The sequence below is a fragment of the Numida meleagris genome, chromosome 5 (genome assembly GCF_002078875.1).
Source record: "Numida meleagris isolate 19003 breed g44 Domestic line chromosome 5, NumMel1.0, whole genome shotgun sequence".
Lineage (NCBI taxonomy): Eukaryota > Metazoa > Chordata > Aves > Galliformes > Numididae > Numida > Numida meleagris.
In genome coordinates, this window is record NC_034413.1 from 49,114,128 (window position 1) to 49,127,260 (window position 13,133).

Genomic DNA, 13,133 nt, shown 5'->3' on the forward strand with positions numbered 1-13,133 from the left:
CTTAATTGAATGATTTATAATCTATTCTGATATCTGAAAATTATGTATAATCTTTCACAATGTTTAAATATTTATTTATAAGATTATTTTCATGTATATTATTTGAGCTTTAAAACTTACGACTGAAGTAGATCTCAGTGAATAACATGAGAGAGGTATTTTTCTTCAACTGCCATTCAGAAAGCTGATGTTGTTTTAGGATGAAAAGTTGGTCATATTTTCCCCCGTGAAACTCTGAAGTATGGTAAAAGGCTGTTCCTCTTCCAAGCTTGATCAAGTATCCAGATAAAGGCAGTAAAAAGCAGCTCAAAATCCCTGCACAATATCCCGTTCAGACCCTTCTAGTTTTTATGAAATCAGACAGACACGAACTTCAGTGAGAAAATTCCTCATGAAGTATTTACACCTCTTTGAAAGGTGGAGTAAATGTGACTAATTGTGAAAGGCACTTCACCTTCTCATTAGTTTTTAAGTCTGGAATTGACATTCAAACAAGTACAAAAGCCAAAGTGAACACCAGAAAATTGTGTAAGAGAAATGAATTTGAAAAGATTATGAAGTTAACATTTTGTTAGTAGAACTTAATATGCTCAGAGAGGAGGGTTTTTTTTAATGAGAAAAAAATGTAACTTTAATATATGAATGACACTATTAGGAAGATACCAGCTAAGTTTTTAAAAGCTGCATAATTAAAACCTTAAGTTTAAATTCAACGTCACTACTTAAATAGTTTCAAGCAGATGTAAAACACTTCTGATACAGAAACCATTTAAGTGGTAGCGTGCTATTTCAAAGTAGGATCTTGTGGCATAAGAGAAGGCAAACTATTTTTCTTTCGGATTTCACATGGGTCTGCAGTTGTTCAAACCATCAGTGTCAGTGGCTACCTTATACCCTAGCTCACATTTCGAAGGTGGTTGTCTCCCCATATTCGAAATTCCACTGAGATACTCTCTAAGAAAGTATAGAATTTTATTTGCATCTATAATGCCAGTATGGTTCTGTGTAAAATGAAATTATTATTACTTGCAGACTGCCTTTAAAAGAGAGCCTCCTGGCAACTTTTGATTATTAAATGTCAAAGAGATAGTAGACCTTCACATTTTAAATTGCTGCTTACTGACCTAGTTGTCTTCCCAATGGAGAATGCAAATGATTTGCAATACCAAAATATTTTCAGATCCTTCCAAAGAACTTTTACATGGAGATTGTTTTCTCTTTAGGTAAAGGAGATTAATGGAAAAGTAGAGGCTAGATGACCTGTTCAAGGTCATGCAGTGAGTCAAGTGGAACTTTTTCTCCTGCTGCATATTTGTAATGCCAATTCATAGCTTTACTAAATATGTTTCACATCCAACTCAGCTAAGCGTGCCCTAAGATTAACTCACTACACAGCCTTGTCAAAACCTAAATTCTTCTCATTTCACTAGGTCAATATGATTTAAAACTAGGGATGAATTAGGATGAGTAATTACAGATATTCCTAAAAACTAACAAGAAGAATGTGTGTATAGTACAATATGACCTGTGATATCTAATCATGTTCTTCTTGTTTTCAGAGTGCCTGTAAAGATGACGACAAAAGCACCAACATTTACGCAGCCATTACAAAGTGTTGTGGCACTGGAGGGTAGTGCCGCAACCTTTGAGGCTCATATTAGTGGTAAGGTTTTGATTTATTCTTGCAAGATTAATTTTTGTTATTATTGTTATTGGTAACGTTTCTGCTGTGGAAGATAAATGAAAACACTTGGTGTAGCTCATAATCGGAACGGATAATGTTGAAATCAGAATGTACAGAATGACCAGAATTCAGGCAGTGGTGGTCAGCTCTGTGAGGTGCTGTCAGATTTCCGCAACCATTCTGCATAAAGTTAAAATGGCTCCCAGGGAATAGTCAATCATCCTGCCAATGAGACTGGTGTTAAGTTCTCATGTATGTTACAATCGTCAAAAATAGGGAAAACAGCATTAAAAAAATGGTATGTGGATAAAAATGCATACTGTGCTAATTAGAGACCCTCAGATCAGTGCAGAAAGGGTAATCTTGTTTGGATGACAATGAGATGGGATGAGGAGCCCAGGTACAAAAGCAAAGGTGTGTGTGCCAGCTTTTCATTGACATAATGCTAAGCTTTTCTTCTGGCTAAGCCGCATTTCTCCTTGTGTGCCCTTGAGCTTGTTTAGCCCCTGCCAGAACTCAGAAATTAAAATCACGAAATCTAGATGTATGTTGTTTATCTGGTTAGCCAGATAGTAAAAGTATATGGTCATCATGATGGTGGTACAAGGCTGGATTAATAGAACTTCACTGTTGTTGCTGAAATTTGAAGATGCCACCTCACTTTAAAGGATATTTCATTTCAATTCAAAGAAAACACCCTAAAATGTGGAGGGAAAAAGCCTCAACATGCAAACCCTGAGACAACATTTCATTGAACCAACACCTTGTTCTAAGCGTGTCTCTGACCTCAACGGTGACTAAGGAGAAATAGCACATGTTCTAGCTGAGGGAATTATACTGTCTTAGAGGCATTAACAATATGATAACCCACATACCATAAAAAATTCTTCTGAGTCTAGAACTACCCAGATGCTCTGTGACAGGTGCAAACACATGATCTGTCCATCTATAAAGCGCTGACATCTACGGTCCACCATGGTTCATCACTTGGACTTTTTGGTGAGCTCTGGTTCACAGAAGACATTTGAGCGCCTCTATTTCTGTAGAATACATCCATGATAATTTTTCTTGCCATATTTTTCCATTTGGCCCTCTAGTCTTCAGTTAATTCTCTTGATGTCTGTGCATTTAATCTTTCAGTGGAAAATTTAATTTCAAACAAATTCACTGACTCTTACGGACATATATATGCCATCAGACTCAGTAAGGTTGCTAGTGCTACTTCTCAATGTGTAATTTCAGCTCTTTTCATTTATGTGCATATCATTAAGTTCTTAGGAAGGGAACTTGATTTCCTACTTTAAGATGATGCAGCAGTTTTTCTAACTGTTTACACTGTATTTACCATAATTTTACTTTAGTTCCAAATCGCATGTGAGAATATAACCTGTTAGCTATTATTCACCTCACATTGTAGTACTCAGATGTATCTTTCCTACCCAAAAAACATTCATGAGGACTGACAGATCTGACGGTGGTTTCATTTTTCTAATGGATAAAAAAAGTGAAAGCTTTATTTCTTAAACTAATTGCATAAATAATGGACTACAAAGCTTTATTTCTGCTATGTAGTTTGTTATTTCCATAGGTCATTAATTGTTATGAACATGAAACTCAAACTTTCTGTTTATCTCTGGTAGCATTGCCTTTTACATACAAGCCAAGTATTAATACAGAACTGCAGTTTGAATATGAAAAGCTCAGCAAGAGCTCAGCGACCACCTGTGATGCAATTTTGCAGTCTGTAACTGGAAAAAAATGAATTGTATTGTGTCAGACTGTGTATTAAGTGACACACTGCAAGGGTCTGATAGTTGATTAAAATACCCAGTATCTCCCTGTGCACTCAAAAAACTCAGATCACTCAAAAACCATGATTCAAAAGCAGTAAATTCCATAGCAGCTGGTAAATAATCATGACGTAGCCTTACTGGGTGAGCAGTGACTGAGAGGATGTAAGATAGCACGTCACTATCTAGAAGGTTTGAAGTACTGCTGGTGTTAGAACTGTGCCCATCTTCATGTCTCCACATAAGTGCATTTTTTGATGTATTACCTAATGCAAACCAGAATTTACATTTTGTTGAAAGAATCACATAGATTGCACATATATTGGCAGGTCCCAGCATTTACATCATTGCCAGGACAATTTAATAGAATTCAATTACTTAAACAGTACATTGCAGAAAATTCAGGTTCTTCTTTTTTGGCAACAAATCTCAAAAAACTCAAAAAAATGAAAAAGAATTTCCCAGTAGTTATAATTTAAGTCATGTATAAAAGTTAATCTCTCTTTAATAGTGATAATCTGAAGTAGATTGTGTAGTTTCGTCTCCCTAGCTTTGTGGCATGCTACTCATGTTCAGATTTTCCAAATGACTTCTAACTTTGAATCTCTTAAATGTGACAGTTTGAGACATCAAAATAGCATCAATTTTTTAAACGTATACCTTGTTCAACCTAATGCGCCAACCTCTGTGTTCACTAATTATCATGTAGCACTGCACCAAGAAAATAAAAGATGCTGGCAACATTTCAAGCAATTCACTATCAACTATGTGATTCTCAGTTACCTAGCTTAGGATGCATTGAAAGTGATGTGCAGAAATTTAGGACACACATAGCTATGGATCAAATCAGTGATATCTGCTGGATATTCTATGTTTACGGTGATAATGCCTAAATTGTCCTATATTAGTAGTTCACAATTGAATTATACTATCCCCATCAGGGCTATTTAATAACTTCCATCTGTGAAATTAGCAGTGCTTAAGTCTACTTTTACCTTTTGACTTCTAGTCTCTTTTAATACTAACCTCATTCTTTCTTTCAGTACACGTGTTTGTATTCTACATATGTACATAGTTTTTCAGCTATAAGTAAAAGCTGAAACTTTCCTAACCATCTAGTGTGACTACAGACATTGAGTAAAAGCTTCTATATGCATATCTCAGCTTCTCTTTCATTTTATTCTCAAACAGTCATTATCCTGACACATTAAAACCCCAAATAATTAAATAAGTTTATAAGATAATTTCTCCAAAAAGGAATCTGAATTCTGTGATTCTAGAGATTTCCAAACAACAGAGTGGAAATGGGAAAATAAGAGCAGCTGTAATAATTCCAGTCTTTCATTCCTGAGTCAATGTAGTGTTTTCATTTAAGTGGGGAAGCCCATGAAGTAAATGTGCCCAGATTTTAATTTTGGAGAAATGATGTTCCAGATCAAGAACAGATTGTGCTCTGAACTGTCTCTTTAAAGTAGCTGCTCCCCTTGAGTAGCTCATTATATATATATATACTGCCAGTTTATCAGAAGTATTTTGGTTGCTCAATAAAGTTGACCAAGATGAATACTGGGAAGAGAGTTCCATTAGGAACATAAGATCACCACTTAAAACTGTAAAGAACCAAATGCAGATATAGATGGAGCTCTTCTGACCAGAAGAATCCTACTTCTGACCTTGACAACAAAAGTAAGCTATATTTGAACTGTAACAGATCAGCTGCTACTAACTGACCAGAAGATCTAATTTGTCTCCTATTAGATTGGATAGTTTTGCTAGCAATAAGCAGTACTACTTAGATACTATCAAATAAATAAAAATCATCCTGCATCAATTCATCCTCCATTCAATTTTCAAATATGCTGAGATTTTATTCCTCAACAGGGCTGCCAAATACTACAAGCCATTATTTATTCAAGTGCATTCCTTCATTCATCAAATTCCTAAGTGCAGTTGCTACTGTGTTTCTACCATTGTTCTTTAAAATATTGTATTTTAAATCACTTCTAACAAGGAATTCTTTTACCACTATGTCACTGGAAATATAATCATAAATCCAGGCCTATGACATTATTCTCCACTTTAGCTGTGTATACATGATCAAGTATGAGGGCTGCTCTGAAATTACTGCCTCCTATTTCATTCTCTTGGCCAAGAGTGTCAGAGGCAGATGGTGGTGGTATGGCAGTAGAGGTCTCTATTCCGTTACATTCTGTTGCCATGTGATGGATGGCAGCAGAGAGATAGTCTGACAAAATGGTTTCTGACATGGAAGTGAGTATCAAGGAAAAATCATCTTGTCTTCTTTTTTCTCTAGGTTTCCCAGTTCCTGAGGTGAGCTGGTATCGGGATGGCCAGGTTGTCTCTGCTGCAACTCTGCCGGGAGTGCAGATCTCGTTTAGTGATGGCCGCGCTAAACTGGTGATCCCTTCCGTGACAGAAGCAAACAGTGGAAGATATACCATACAAGCCACCAATGGATCTGGGCAAGCAACTAGTACTGCTGAGCTACTTGTTACAGGTATCTGGCAACTAAATAAAAGTGTTTCTCTCTAGTGGTAATGTGAGAAAAGGAGCAATAGCAGAAGTGTCACAGATGATGAATAAGTTTGAATTTGGAGTACAGGATTAGCAAACAAATAGTAACAATAAAAATAATAATATTCTCACATATGCTGAAGTTTAAGCTGCTTTATACTCACCAATAATTACTAGTACCAATCATTAAAGAAGGATAGATTTCTGCAGAATGGAGATCTCAATGATATTTAGATCAATAACTCACTTAGAAGAAAGAAAACAATTCTTCTTAGCTGAAATTATTACTTTTCTACTTATCTCTTCAATAAAATTGCAGCTGGAACCGCACCACCAAACTTTTCACAACGACTACAGAGCATGACTGCAAGGCAGGGAAGTCAAGTTCGACTTGATGTGAGAGTGACTGGAATCCCTACACCTGTGGTGAAGTTTTATCGGGATGGAGTTGAAATCCAAAGCTCCCCCGATTTTCAAATTTTACAAGAAGGAGACCTTTACAGCCTAATAATTGCAGAAGCATATCCTGAAGACTCCGGTACTTATTCAGTAAATGCTACAAATAATGTGGGACGTGCTACTTCAACAGCAGAATTGCTGATTCAAGGTAAGGGGGCTAGACTTAAAAGGTATAAGAGTATACATTGTTGTAATGATACAATATATACCACTACATCAAAGTTATATCAGTGGTATTTAACTCTTAAGAGTTATTAACTTTTTGTGAAAAAGCATTCTCTCCGGTGAAATTTGCCGAAAGTGTTTGTCTGAAAATTTAAAAAGACCCTTGATTCACCATGAGTCTTCTTTAAACTGGGGATACAGTAGACAGAAGCAAGTGTGGAATAGTTTCAGTTGTTCTTATTTTGTTCAGTGTTTTTCTTAAGGTTATATTTGTAAGCTGACTTTGAAAAGATATATATATTGGACTATGTAACTGTATGTGGTCTTGTAAGTTAGCTTAGTAAGAATGAAGACTGTACTTAGCCAAGAACTGTAGCAGTGAATCATTCTACCCAAAGAAGTTTCTCATGGATTTCACCTCTGTCAGACTTCTGGATTGTATGTGTAGTCACTGGGGGATCAGGACTTATTCTCCATTCGAAAATAAATGCTTTTGTATTTATTTATTTATTTATTTATAATGACATAGTAGTGCAGAAAGGTAAATCTTATTTCAAGTGTTTTCACAATTATCTGTTTACAGATGTTGCAGGAAAAAAAACATTTGGCTGCTTTACTCTTTCTCTATTGTTTATAAACATTTGTATATAGAGACTACTCATTTATTTCTGCAACTGTATGTTTGTTGGCATATTTTCCTCAATATATTTTCTCTTTCAAAAGGTGAAGAAGAAGCCGTTCCTGCTAAAAAGACAAAAACAATTGTTTCGACTGCTCAGATTTCACAAACAAGACAAGCCAGAATTGAAAAGGTATGTTTTTCAAAAACAACCAATGTAAGACTTCAGTGTGGATGATTACGTGTACAGTATCTCAGACTTGTTTTCTTGGTTTCATTGCAGAAGATTGAAACCCACTTTGATGCCAGATCACTTACAAGTGTTGAAATGGTCATAGAAGGTGCAACAACTCAACAGCTCCCACACAAAGCACCTCCACGAATGCCTCCTAGACCAACATCAAAATCACCAACTCCACCAGTAATTACTGCAAAAGCTCAAATGGCACGACAGCAGTCACCATCACCTGTAAGACAATCACCATCACCTGTAAGACATGTCAGAGCACCAACACCCTCGCCAGTAAGGTAAACATCATTAATCTTTCAAACAATATCACTCTTAATCACTTCCATTTACAGCATTAATACTGCAGAGTGAGACCACAGTATAGAATGGAAGAATGCACTGACTTGGTACTGTGAATTTATTCTGACTGTGAAATTTAATGTACTATATTTGGCACTGCTACAGAAGAAGTGTGTGCCTCTCTTCTGTAAATTTTCTATCCCATATGGAAGAAAATCCTTTACACAATAAATCCCATTTGATTGTTTTATATACAATTGAAATAGCACTCAAAGCTCCAGGTTCATGATAAAACAGAAGAATATAAAAGAGCAATTGCCTCTTGATGATTATTTTATACAAGTAGAGAAATGACTTTGATGAGTGGCAAACAGAATGGAAGAATATGTGAACATGATGAACACAGGTTAGTCATAGAATCACAGAATGGTTTGGGTAGGAAGAGACCTTACGGCTCACCCAGTTCAACCCCCTGCTGTGGGCAGGGTTGCTAACCATCGGATCAGGCTGCCCAGGGCCCATCCAACCTGGCCTTGAGTGCCTCCAGGAATGGTTTTTCCACAACTTCTCTGGGCAGCCTGTGCTGATGTGTCACCACCCATGTTCTATGTATGTGCTTGTAATGACTGCAGAAAAAATGTTTGGAATGTAGGTGGGGTACAAGTCGTTATGAAAAACGAAATTTAGCTCTGGTGTGTAAAGGATTTTGAGAGGGAAAGTGAGTAATTTGAAGAGCAGGGCCTGTGGTCTGGGAGACCCTGGTAGGTTCATGCTGAGAGATAGGTAAAGAGGTAATTGTTTTGTAAGTCCTGCAGTTCCAGCATCCTGAAGCACCAGCATTAGGGAAGCAATATGTCCGAGCTCAGCAAAGCCTCAACTAAATGGGCAATACTAGATGTGCTGATGAATTTTGCCCCACTGACATTAACTCGCAAGCATAGGCAGAAATGAATTGACAGTAATGAGCAGTATCAAGGTGAAAGAGTAACTCAATAGTGCCATCTAGAGTGTACATGGAACTATGAGTCCCATTCTCCCATGCTAGTCAAGCCAATTTTAGGGCTGCATTACATCAAAAAAATAAATCTTAAAGTTAATGTGATGCTGCTGCCACCTATGGCTGAAATGGTGCAGCATTTATGAACTTTATCTGAGAAATACAACATAAAATAATTCCTCACCGAAAAAATGTAAATTAGCCTATCAAAGCATTTTGAAAAGTGTCTTTTATATCATTATTTTTAGGAGAATGAAGACAGAGGAATTGGAGACTAATTATATATTTTTATATTTAAATGTATGTACTTGTGTGAAATGCACTTTTACATTTACCTTTATTTTAATTTAGGAATCTAAACTACTGAAATGTTAGTGTTACACAGATGAGTATGAAAACAAACAAAACACAAATAAACATGTAAGGTATATACTAAGACAGACAAATGTAACTTTCAAACAGAACACCTAAAAAACCTTTTAAAATGTATCTTCAGGGCTTTGTAGTTCTTTTAAAGGGGGAGTGAATCCAAGTTCAGGCCAATGTTGTTTATATAGTAGCTATGACACTACATGAATACTGTATATTTTCATTAGGTCTGTTTCTCCTGCTGGAAGAATCTCCACCTCTCCTATTAGACCAGTGAAATCTCCATCACCGATCCGTAAAGCACAGATAGTGACACCTGGGGCTGAAGTCCTTCCTCCTTGGAGGCAGGAAGGATATTCTGCAACCACTGAAGCCCAGATGAAGGAAACCAGAGTATCTACAAGTGCTACTGAAATAAGAACTGAAGAGAGATGGGAAGGGAGATACGGGCTCCAAGAACAAGTTACCATTAGTGGTGCCGCCGCTGGTGAGGTTGCAGCTGGTGCTAAAGAGGTAAAGTCTATTTTTGGAAAGAATATTGGTTTTGCTCTGTCTGTGGATGCACTACTGCTGAATAGATTAGCTAAATGTAGTAAAGAGTTGCGTGTAACTGCAGTTGAGAGAGTTCTGCTGTGAATGTTTAAATGCCAGACTGCAACATTCTGTCTGTGTACTTGTTTTGTGCTTCTTCTCTGTGTATGCACAATATGAAAAAAATGTTTTTTGATGTGACTAATATAGGTGAGAAGGGACAGTGAAAAAACAGCAGCTGTTGCTACGGTTGTTGCTGCTGTGGATCAAGCCATGGTGAGAGAGCCAGCTCCAAGTGTAGAGCAAGCTGCTAAAAGGACAGCAATGACTGCAGTCCATGTTCAGCCTGTTCAGGAGCAGGTAGAAGTAGAGCACTGATATTCTGTAATTCCCCCTTATCTCTTCATCCAACATGCAAGCAAGGCATGATTTAATGTGAGCAATTAACAAACTGTTCACCACAAAAGCATGCATAACTCATACAGAACATCTTCACTTTAAAGGAATGCTGTGGATTACTTATTCCATCACTTCTCTTCATAGTAGGATTGAACTAATTATTCTTAAACTTTTTCTAAGTTTAAGAATGCCTTCTATGAAAGTGTTCCTCTATTCTCCCTTGTCAGTTATTTTCTAACTTACACTGACAAACTTTTTCCTCTAATATCTCATTTATACTTTCCCCACTAGGAATAAAATAATTCTCCCAAACTGTTTTCCCTTCATTTGCATTCCTTTCTTATTTTCCCTTCTTCTCTTTTCATGATCCATTTGTTAAACTGAATTTTAAGGCTTTGGTTTTTTGTTTGTCTGTTACTATAAAAATCAGATGAGAAAGGAGGCAACGGTAGTAGTTACCAGTGATAAAGCTACAAAACAAACAGTAATATCAAGAACTAGAGAAGGATTTGTTACTTCACAAGAACAAAGGCACATCTCTCATGAAAAGGTGAATACAGATGTTACCCGTAATTTTCATATCCTACCTTGTTTTTTAAAAAATCAAATGTAAGATGGACAACCTATGAAAAGTACAAACAACATCCAGAAAAACTCCTTTGATATCTGTTCACTCTTCCGGTTTACACTGCTGTCATTCTCTTACCCCTCCTTGGTGATGTCATTCCTTTTTTAATTTCATTTCCACAGTTAACACTTAAGAATTAAACTTCTGAAAATTTAACCTAGAAAAACCCTGTTATTTACATGTCCTATGCTGGTTTACTTTTAGATAGTGTTCTTAATGATTTTAGAAGTGACGTAAGAAATACCTCTTAGATTTTGTTTTTTTCTTCTGATTTTATTTCTAAGCTTGCCATTTGTAGCCTGCTTTGTTTGTTAGCAGCACCGTGGGTCAGAACAAGCAGGTCAAAACTCATTCTGCATTGAAATCAATTTTGAAAATACCAGGAGGTGATTGGGTTTCAGGTTATTTTAGTATGTTTTGTAAGATTAATTTGATTTAATGGAAGACCAGCTTTTGTAGATAAATGTTACATTTACATATTTATATGCTGGAATGTGCAAGAAAGAAGCTGTAACCTAGAGTACTGAGAAACGGAAATCTGAACAGAAAATCACATGCTTGTGTGCATGTTGCATCAGAACTTCCTGGCAAAATGAAACTTACCTAAAACCTGGCTTTAGTATCCTTCAGTTTTCCAAACTGGTTATGATGCAGAACAGTTTTTCTCAGACCCAGTTTCTTTTATTACTGCTTCCAGCTGCAAAACAAGCGTTTTTTTCAGTGTTTTATTTTAATGCTAAATGTATACATAGATTTTATAGAAAGGCTGTTTATGTTGTTAGTTTCCAGTCTAGACAATTTTGAAAATCAGATTTTGACATTTTTCATCCATTTTGTTTGTATCCTCTTTCCAAAATTTACAGAAAATCACGTACCTTATATTTTGAACAAAACATAATTTAAACTTCCTTATTTGTAAACATCCAGGTAAGAAAAGAACCAGAGAAAACTCCAGTACCCACAGTAATAATTGCCAAAGAACAAGAAAGAATATCAACAGCTAGAGAAGAAATATCAGCCCGACATGAGCAAGTGCATGTTTCTCATGAAAAGGTGAGTAAATCTGATATAGATGTTGAACTCGTTTTTATAATCGAATAACCTTATAAACACTTCATTCTTCATCAGATATCCTCTGCTTTTTCCCTTTGCTTTTTTTATGACGATGAGATTGCAAAATCAAAATTTTATAAAGCAACTTATTCCTGATATAAGTCCAACATTAGAGGTCTAGATCTACTGAATTCATAGTGGATCTGTCTACAAGGGAATAGCATAGCCTCCTTTCTTATGGTTTCTATAAGTATTATAACTCTTATTGACAAGATACTCAGAATTTAATTTGATGATTTACTACCTTTGCTCTTCATCTGAAGGTAGATTTACAAAGATAAATTGTAAAGGTTAATCATCAGCATACAATAATATTTATATGTGGAGCGTGATTTAATGAAGCTCATATTTACATGAAGACTGAATGCATCTGATAGATCACATTTTTTCATTGAAGTAACCAAGGAATAATTCCATCAACTGATGAAAGTAAATTAAATCAATAATTCTCATTTTTAAACAAACTCTCTACAAAACAGCAATGATATATTTCAATTAACTCAGAAGCGGAAAGATTCTTTAATTCACACATAGATTAATGCAATCTGTTAATGACTTTGAATGGACTTGGTTCAGCTAGCATATAAGATAGGCTACAACTTGATCTGTACAAAGGAGTTATCTCATTTCAGAGGTGGTGTTTTTCTCTTACTGATATATAACCTGAAATCTTGACCCACTTTCCTGAAAAATTGTGTAATTTTGGTGACAGGCTTAATTGATTACTATTATTTTTTTCACCATAAAACTAGATAAGAAAGGAAGATGTGAAACCTTCTGTACCAAAGGTAGTAATTACCACTGATAAACCTAAAGCACCAGTCTTAATATCGAAAAGTAAAGAAGGAATTGCTACCAAACAAGAACATGTGAGCATAAGCCATGAAAAGGTGAATGGCACTGTAATGGCCATATTTGTCTTGTTATCCTCTAGTCTTTGCAAGCCTTTTGTTTCCCTGAGTAAATACTAACTGTACGTTGCCAGCTCAATTTTTTCTAAGATTGATTTCACTTACAAACCTTTAGAACTCTCATTAATTGGACTATTATTCTACCGTCTTTCTTTCCTAATTGTTTTCATTAATGAGATGCCCATAATTTTGGACTGACTTTTGGAATGGACTGTCTGACTCCTGAAGTGCACTTTAACTTTTTAAAAAATATTACTTTTACTGAAATAGGCATTAAGGTGTAACAATACTGACCAGTGTTCATTGAATACAGAGCTGTCTGCAGTGCACAAGGATGTAACCCTTTAATTCTCCTTCCATGTTCCCATCCAAAACATTTTCCCATTGTTCAAATATTTTTCAAG

The 13,133-nt window shown here is 35.9% G+C and overlaps 1 protein-coding gene across 1 annotated transcript in view; it reads left to right on the forward strand.

Annotated features, from left to right (window-relative positions):
* Positions 1,573 to 13,133, forward strand: part of LOC110400102 (titin-like) — a 243,014-nt gene continuing 231,453 nt past the window's right edge. Inside the window, exons 1-10 of the mRNA XM_021399719.1 lie at positions 1,573 to 1,663; positions 5,789 to 5,992; positions 6,329 to 6,616; positions 7,357 to 7,445; positions 7,536 to 7,780; positions 9,375 to 9,660; positions 9,889 to 10,038; positions 10,508 to 10,627; positions 11,633 to 11,758; positions 12,571 to 12,708. Of these exons, the coding sequence (XP_021255394.1) occupies positions 1,573 to 1,663; positions 5,789 to 5,992; positions 6,329 to 6,616; positions 7,357 to 7,445; positions 7,536 to 7,780; positions 9,375 to 9,660; positions 9,889 to 10,038; positions 10,508 to 10,627; positions 11,633 to 11,758; positions 12,571 to 12,708 (1,737 nt within the window). The remainder of the gene's footprint in view (positions 1,664 to 5,788; positions 5,993 to 6,328; positions 6,617 to 7,356; positions 7,446 to 7,535; positions 7,781 to 9,374; positions 9,661 to 9,888; positions 10,039 to 10,507; positions 10,628 to 11,632; positions 11,759 to 12,570; positions 12,709 to 13,133) is intronic.